General features: G+C 49.8%; 1 protein-coding gene across 1 annotated transcript; it reads right to left on the reverse strand.

The window, feature by feature from the left end:
• Positions 1–3,244: 3,244 nt before the first annotated feature.
• Positions 3,245–7,909, reverse strand: LOC135821166 (uncharacterized). The gene is made up of 4 exons (XM_065334236.1): positions 6,964–7,909; positions 6,202–6,324; positions 5,136–5,741; positions 3,245–4,809 (listed from the first exon to the last, which is right to left on the reverse strand). Exons 1-4 carry the CDS (start codon positions 7,688–7,690, stop codon positions 3,827–3,829), a joined length of 2,439 nt encoding a protein of 812 aa, XP_065190308.1. The 5' UTR covers positions 7,691–7,909; the 3' UTR covers positions 3,245–3,826.
• Between the last annotated feature and the right edge of the window lie 1,229 nt (positions 7,910–9,138).

Below are 9,138 nucleotides of genomic sequence, written 5' to 3' on the forward strand. Positions count from 1 at the left end.
GTGCTCTTGCGTACACCAGTCCCCTGGTCACCGTGCCTGCAGGGTACAAATTACTAGCCTATTTTGATCTTTTTTGGGTGCAGTCCTGAGTCCTGTCACTCGAGTTGATCTCGAGTTGAACCTTTGTGTGAAAGTTGTCGCCTGCTGGCGTGGTGACCAGGTGATTTGGGCACCCAGGAGCACGTGACCACTTGTTCAACCATGTTCGATTGGGAATAAAGGAGGAACGCTGCATCGCAGCCTTTTCGGACCAAAACCAGTCGACTCAGCGTCCAAAAGACTACAACATATGGGCCAATCGCGGTCATTTGTGCTTTTATAAGAACGAAATGGCGCTTTTAGTGACATTTTGCATACAAATCCCCATCTAGTAGGGCACAGTCACCCAGTTTCGGTGGAAATGCGCGAGTTCGATTGGGATTCAAGTAGGAAGGGAGCGTCTCAGCTTTCTCGGACCAAGACCATTCGAATCAGCACCCCGAAGACTACAACTGATGAAATTTTAATTTTTGCCTTAACTTCATCTTTAAGGCTAAAATCAAAATTTTACGAGTTGTAGTATCGAGTGCTCGATATCGCGATTGGCCTTGGCACGCCGCTTTTGTGGAGGGTAACAAGTTGGTGAAGGTTGTACAAAATGCTGTAAAAAGTGGGTGTTTTGAACTTTACGTCCTGGTTTGCCTTTCTAGGACCCATAAATGGAAGAGTGCGTATTCCTTTCTCATCTTGGGTTCATATCTGAACATGTATCATGGCTATGCTTCACTGAAAAAGAGCACCTTTTGCCTGTTTTCACTGAAAAAAGAGCACTTCAAGTTTTCAGCATATTTTGAGGGACGGGAAAAGCACTAGGTGCGAATTAAAAGAGCACCTTTAGGAAAGGGCTACCGACAGACCGACTGAGACAGGGCAAGTCACAGACATTGCGATGTGCGAAGCAACAATTTTAATAACACGGAGGAAGTGAATCTAGTATAGTGTTTTGTGATGGCTATGATCTATAGGTCACGTGACCTGTTCACCACCCAGATCATACTACAGTCGTCGCCCAAAAAATCCGGCCAATGCCATGGATACAGTGGCACTGGTACTGGTAGCGCGCGTACTGGTATGGTGCGCGTTCCCCCGCGGTACCCATACAGCTACCGGTAGCTTAGCTTTGCATTGACCGGAATTTTTTTGGCGACGACTTTAGTACAGTGTTCTTTGTTGTCTATGATCTGTAGGTCACGTGACCTGCTCACCGAGTACATGTACTACCGTATAGTAGAACAGTGTTCTGTGACGTCTACTTCGAAGTATGATCCATGGCACAGGTCATGTGACCTGTTCACCAGCACTACGTACTATAGTGTTCTGTGATGTCTACTTCGAAGTATGATCTATGGCACAGGTCATGTGACCTGTTCACCAGCACTACGTACTATAGACTATAGTGTTCTGTGATGTCTACTTCGAAGTATGATCCATGGCACAGGTCATGTGACCTGTTCACCAGTACTACGTACTATAGTGTTCTGTGATGTCTACTTCGAAGTATGATCCATAGGTCATGTGATCTGTTCACCGAGTACTCCCGTATGGTACAATGTTCTGTGATGCATGATGTCGATGATCTATAGGTCATGTGACCTTTCCCCCAGTAGAATGATCATCTACTCACTTTCGGCACCCATGAAAAACCTCAGCAATGCTATCATGTAGACGGATATTATGACCAGTGCATATTGTCCCTATCTGGACTCAGCTACCTGAAGTTTTGGCAGCAAATGACTTACCCTCTCGCCATGAAACTCGGAGTAAAAATTGAGCACTGTTTTCCAGCATTGAGAAACTCGGGTATACGAATTGTTGATTGGTCCTATAACTTCACAAGTAGAGGCAACGGTTTCAAAAAGGACATAGGTTGCAAGCCGGAACGGACTCAATATTCACTTTCTCTCTTGGTATTTTGATTAGAAAACATAATGTCACAGTGATGCTACGATGTGTTATACTCCGGGCCAACATTTCATTGCTCTGCGATGACCAGAAGCGCCATACCAAGCAGGTGAGTTTTTGACGTCGAGCTTCGCACTGCGACTTGAGTTTTCCGACTTTCGAAAAATAAACTTCTTGTCGCAGGTAAACAGTGGCTCGCCTCTCGCCAATAAAGCACCGCATACCAATTAAAACTAAAGGAAGCACACACACAAGGCTTATTGTTACTCTGTACTGACCGTCGTGGAGCGATAGCAATTACCTAATTTCAGAACTCAGAGTGAATTGGACGTCCACTCTAAAACCTTTCCGGTTTTGGAGCCACCTCTGATTTGAAGCAAACAATTGGGCAACTTGGAGGCAATGGGTCAACACAACGGAGTGGCTTAGTTCGATTGACTCTGGCCTCAGAGCAAACTTCAACATGCCAGTTTCCTTCCACAAACATAATTTCGAGTGAACAATCCACGCTGATCATCGGTTTGGGTCTATACTAATGTGGCTGTAAAGCCGTTCTGGTATCGAACTGTCGCCTCTACATGCATAGTCGTCGCTCAAAAATCCTGCCAACGCCAATACCTATCACGTTGAGCGAGTGGTCGCCCTATCCGAGCTGTTTTCTATGGAAATGCTTCCGTGATAAGGAAAAGTGGTCATCATGGTCGAGTGGTCGCCATATCCGAACGGTCGCCATCACAGGTTTTACTGTAGTCGTCGCTAAAAATCCGGCCAATGTCGGTACCAACCCTATCAAGAAGTTCTCGTCAGGTGTGTGTGAAAGTGGTCATAATGCCCGGCCTGCTTTATGGCTCCCGCTGCTGTTCAGCCGCAATGCGAGATGGTCAACTGAAACGACTGCAAACCGCGCAAAACAGAGCCATCTGCTGTATCGATGGCAATCCGCCCCGGACAGCCATGCAGCCGCTGCTCACGGCTCACTCCCTGTACCGTGTCAGCGAGCTCTACAGGCAGAACATATTGATCACCATCTGGCGGCGCAGCCACGCCCGCGCCAGCCCTGTGCTCGCCCAGCTTCTGACCCTGGCACAAGGCACCCCTACCCGCCATCAGCAGTTAAATGGCCTACTAAGCCAGGCAAACTGTAGCCGCCGCGGTCAGCGGAGATTTTCTGTTGCAGGCGCTCTGCTGTGGAACGCTCTCCCTGGTGAGGTCCGCACAATTACCCGGCTACCTGGGGTTTAAGTTTCCTGATAGCAACCGAACTCAGTTTAGTCCACGCCGACAACAATTTTCACAGTCAGTGTTTCTTTCGCATGGTATGAGAATATTCCCATTATTCAAAATAAACTTGGTCAGAACTGCAATGACAGAACCGTACACTACATATTTGAGAGAATCGATAGCGTCATTATTTCGGTAATTTGTCACATACAAGTACACGAAACCCGATTGGGACTGCTGGAGCCAAGATCGGATTTTCACGCTGTGGCGAGAGAAATAAAAGGGGTGTTTGAGGTAATCTGGTTTCCCAGGTGTAAGAACAGTCTCAACAGTTGATTCGACTAAAAAAGGGCATAAGATGCTGCGGCTGCCCCCAAAATCACTACAGACAATGTTCTGTCACTGATCCAGTCAGGTGAAGGAGACCAACTGCATGCTCTTATATTCTGAGTACTAACTTTAATGAAGGGGCAATGCTGAGGTTCATAGTTGAACACATTGGGAAGCATTCACGGAGTTTATGTTCAATATAACAGGGGCAAGGATGAGAGGTTCATGGTCACACGCATTGAGAAGCAATCATGGAGTTGATAATCATTTTATGAGGGAGGCAATTACAAGGTTCATTGTGGAACACAGTGGGAATCATTCGTGGAGTTTAGGTTCACTGCTTGATGGCGCACTGGTGATGGTGCATCATCTTCTTGACGCGCTTACGCAGGCGTAGCGTACGCTTGGCTTGACGCTGCTCCTTGTCGGCCGTGAAAGCAGGGCACAGGCACTGCTTCTTCAGCATCACGCGTACCGCACCCTTCTTCTTCAGGAATGCGAATGGGTTTTTCTTGGCCTGCACCTTCTTTATTGCCAGTGCGCGATGGGGCATTCTACTGTTGCGCGCGAACTGCTGTCCACGGCGTTGCATCTGGAAGCGACCATGACTCTGCATTCTCTTAGCGAATGGCGACTGCTGGCGCATAGGTCCTCGCCGCTGGGGCCCCCTGCGATCTTCATCATCGTTGCCTTGACGACGCTGAGGTCTAGATTCTTCGTCATTGTCACCGCGTTGTCGATCACCGCCTCTGTTGCCGCGGTAACCGATGGGATCGACATCGATTTGCCCAGAAGCATACCGGTTCTCCGAGTCCAGGGTACCTTCCTTCAAGCCAGAGCCGTCACCGGAGCTCTCTTCCTCCTCCTTGATGGGCTCTTCCTCGTCCATGACCTCCTCCTCCTCGTCTTGTTCTTCACCCTCGCTCATTGTGGCTTCGTCGTCATCGTTTTCCATCTCGGCGTCGACTTCCTTGTCCTCAAGGCCAACGCTGCACTGGCTGATGACCTGACAATGGCAGCCACGTTGCTTGAACATGGAGTCGTACACTGGGCTGCTGGGCAGGCGACAGTATCCCAGCACTTGCACCTCGTCATCGTCGATGGACGTGTCGTTCTGTGCCTCAGCGTCGCTGAAGTTCATCATCATCATCATTGCCGGCCGGCTTCGGTTCATGCCCATGGGGCGCTGTCCTCGTTGTCCTGGCCCTCGTTGCATCGCCTGTTGTCGTGGGCCTCGCTTGCCACCGCAGCATGCCGTCTTGCCATGAACCATGAAGCACTTCTGTCCGGCCGGGCAGGACGAGTCGGTACAGGCATCTGTTGGAAAAAGCAAACAAGCATAAAGTAGTACATTACCAAATATGTAAGGTGTCATGACACGAGGCATTGTGCGTTTAGACTCAAGGCCACATGCGTACTACCATTGCGCAAGACCATGTGTGCATTGGCTCCCAATCATGCGTGTTCACCTATGCGTGGTTGGTAAACATCGCTTCAGACAGAGATGACAGCATATCAGCCTGGACACTGTTCTAAGCCTCACAGTCTATTTCAACTTCCTAACGTAAGAGCCATGGCAATAATACGTACACTCCACAGACATCACAGGCTCACATTACACAACGGAATACTTCTATGCTTACCTTGTTCATGACCCAGGTGCTTCAGCAGTCGTCCGAGGTGATGTGCTTTCTTGGCCTTCCTCGCTTGCCCTGGGCGCGCTCCAGGCTGGCGGCGCTCGTGATCACGCTCTCCGTCTCGTCGGCCAACTGGCCGCCGTTCCGGTCGCTCGCCTCGGTTCATGCCGGGTCGTCGATCGCTCAGAGTGACGTTCTGGTCGCTTGCTCCCTGCTCCTCATCACCGTGTGTGTCCCTAGACCAGCGGCGCTGCTGTTTCTGGCCATGACGGCGGAGTGGGTGCGAGCGCTGAGGGCGGCCGCGCGAGAATCCACGGAATGGTCTGACCGGTCCTCGGATCAGGCGGAGCAACTGAACAAGGGGTTTGAGGGCTTGGAAGCGGCCAAGGTTCTGAGCCCGACGAATGGGGTGTCGCTGCTGCCGGAAGGCCCCTGGTCGGCGTTGCTGTTGCTGTTGTCTTTTCTTCTGCATCATGTGCGTCTTCTTGTTCACTTTCTCCTTGAGCGCCATCAGCTCCAGAGGGTGACGTGGCAGCTCAGTACAGCACACCGCCGTGTCGTCTTTGACGGCGCACACTTCATCTCCCACGCACTCTACGCTGTCACAGGGAGCTGCACCAAACACGTGAAAATCAAACAGATTCCATCATCCATTCATCGCTCTGCAGCCCTGCTACGATTTGACGGTAAATGTTTGCGCATTTGCACTGCTTAGCATACGGGTATACCGTTTGAAAGTTCCCGACCAGACTAAAAGAAGTTTATTAAACAACAAATCCAAACAAGCACACATTCAGCGTTTTCACCACATGCAAAATCATGCCGGGAGAAGGCTGGCCAGCTTGCACTAAAAGCAAACGCTAGTGCAACAGTTTTAAAAACAACTTCCAGTAATGCTTCCACGTAGAATCTACATGGCAAACACTGGTGAAAAAATCAAATAGAGACACCCTACTATACTCTGGGTTTGGTCTCCCCAAATACGAGCTAGCAAACTAGTCTCAGTACCATTGTCTTTCATTATTATTGAATTTTACGATTTGGGTACGTGAAAATAGGCAAAAAAACTTACATTCTTCCTCGTCGCTCTCAAGATCTGCACACATCGGACAGCAGTCGCTCGCGAAGTGGATTGGATTTTCGCAGTCCTCCGGCAAGTCATCACACGTGACGTTCTCGCAGGAGTCGGCCAAGTCTGAACAAAAAAGTAACAGACGTGCACGCACCCAGACCAAAGCAGGCAAACATAATAATTATGACATTTCACCAGTTGCTTTACTGTTGCTTGCAAGTACTGAGTTTGGGAGAGAAAAAAGCAGTAGTCATACATTACAGTTGGCCTTATTTCCTTGCCGTTCCCTGTGCAAGAACTAATGAAGTACACTGTACCATTGTCTTTCATTATTATTATTTTACGAGTTGGGTGTATGTATGTGAACTTAGGTAAAAAATTATTTCAACATATCCATAGATTGCTATGGACTCTCTTACTCAGAGTGTGAGCGAAGTTAGGATTGTGGTGTCCAAGCCCTGCGCGGCGCGGGGGGGGGGGGGGGGGGGTAGGTCATGCAGTGACACGATGTGGTGTCCGTGGAGTACCCCTGGCTTGCTCACAAAGTGTCAATCAAAACTAGCAACTACAGTCATAAATAATTATGTGCAGTCACATTCTTCAATAATTAGTCATGTCATTGCGGAGACTCAAGGCAAGTGGGGTAATAATAATTATTATGGTTTACTAGTACTTCCACTTTGACGTGTAGAATTGGTCATTTTACATGTACATGTATGCCTAATAATTATTGATGACTTATGCGAAGAATCAGTGTCTTACCTTCCATCATTTCGTGCTTGATCGACATTGCCTTGTCCTGTTTCTTCTCTGCCCGCGCTCCCTGTCGACGCTCTGGGCCACCCATCATGAGTGGCCTCTGCGGACCTGCCCGGGACCCTCCCTGTCGTCTGCTGAGCAGCGCAGCCAGTGGGCGTTGACCTGCGGGTCCGGGACGGCGCGCTGCACCAGGGCGCCGCGCAGCGCCGGGGCGTCCCCGTGCCGGGGCACGATCTGCGGCCTTGGACAGCTTCTTCTTCAGCAGCTGTAGACGCGATGCTGCCCTCGGGTTACTTTCTTGCTGACGCTCGGCAAGACGCCCTGCTCGGTTAGCGATCTTGCTCACTTTCTTGCCAGCCTTCTTGAAGATCTTCTTGTTCTTCTTGGCAAACTTGAGAACCTTCTCGGACCTCTTTCTGCACATGTCCTGGGGTACGTCATCATCCTCTTCGTCCTCACTATCCCCTTCCTCGGGTTCAACGTCTTCCGAAACCTCTACTATCTCTGGTTCGTCTTCTTCACCAGCGGAGGCGTCGGGTGGAGATTGGACATTGGGTTCCGCTTCGGTGCTGTTATGCGACATAGGTGGTCTCCTTCCTCCGGACGGTCGACCCACGCCTTGGGGACGACTACGCTGGCCCTCGGCGGCGGCGGGACCGCGGACATGCAGCTCAAAGCTTGCAGCCAGTGTTAGGCACAAGGCCAGGGTTGCAAGAGCAAGGAGACGCATCTTACCTTTCGGACGTACCGATCTAGATGTCACTTTCTTAAAACAACGTCAAATTAATGTTTTTAGTTGATTCTCGTAGTTTGGTAAGATATCGCGGAAAGAAACTAAGCAAATACAATAACTGGTGATGGGCCCTGCTCTCCAGAAGATGAATAAAACTCGCTACCGCCTGGCCTGTTTTATAAGCGAGATTGGGCTCGGGGCCGTTCGTGATTGGCTGGTCCAGTTGAATCTCGCTCCGGGATAACGAATTTGCTGTTCCATGCAGTGCTGGGCGACTGGAAGTATTGACGTGAGCGAATATGTCCGACTTCTGTCGGTAGAACAGCGTGTGGCTGGATGGTACGAAGTGGAGCGGTGTCGCTTCAGGGCCTTCTCATGAGACTGATCTCGGACAAGTCATGACTCAGTGACAGAGAAAGCAATGCTAGGTAGTAGCAGTAGCACTAGTAGTACAGTACTTGTAGCATGGTCTTATCATTTCCTGCATATTCCTTGTCCCACATCTCCAACGCCTATGGCCGTGGTCTGAGTGAAGTCGTTAGCGATTTGCTGACGCCCGCAGCAAGTGGATGTCAGCAGCCGTCCGTTCAGTTCGCTGATGCAAGGAAAACAATGACACGGGTATTATGTGATTTTAACAGGTGAACATGTGCACAGGCCTACGCAATAGCATTAGCGGACTGCTGATGCGAACTCGTTGCTATGGCTGCGTTCCACGAACGCATTTCAGAGAACACCATGTCACTAGATCTCGGATAATGACCACTGTGTGCTGACTGGCTAAAATATAATCATGTAGCCTTGAATGTAGGTGTTCAATCCCGTACCAGTTTACACTCACAAGCGATTGCAGTGCTTCTATCAGCAACACGCCAAGAGACCTGTTTGAAAGCCCTACATTCGAGTACCAATGTGTGCTATGGATGCACGTTCACCTGTCACTTCATTCGGCCATCCTACCAGTCTTTGCTGACGGTTGTGACATGTATGATGACGGCAGCTCGGCCAGGGGGAATTCACTGGGTCTTTCTGCAGCGAAACGCTGCCAGCGTGTGCGCATTCGTGCCCTGGGTGCCCTGGGCCGCACCAACTCACGCCGCTCATTGCAAACCAGGTACGGAGCAGTACAATGCAATCGTAGGTCATGATTATGATCACTGGCTACACTCGTACATGATCGTTCGACGAGACAACTCCAGAACTCGGAATCAAATATTGGGAAAGAAATCGCTCTTATTGCATTCAACTTTGCTCATCGAGCTGCAGAGAGTGCTCATTGTCATGGACATACCTTGAAACATGGTAGAACCAGCGGAGAATGTTCAGGGCTTCCACTATACACTGGTACAGGCCCGACACAAAACATCAAGTGTACCCATCTCGCCAGACTGAAAGTAAAGGAACGCACTCCATTCTCCGTTGCAATGAGCAGTTTTGCGAACGTC

The sequence above is a fragment of the Sycon ciliatum genome, chromosome 7 (genome assembly GCF_964019385.1).
Source record: "Sycon ciliatum chromosome 7, ocSycCili1.1, whole genome shotgun sequence".
NCBI classification, from domain to species: domain Eukaryota; kingdom Metazoa; phylum Porifera; class Calcarea; order Leucosolenida; family Sycettidae; genus Sycon; species Sycon ciliatum.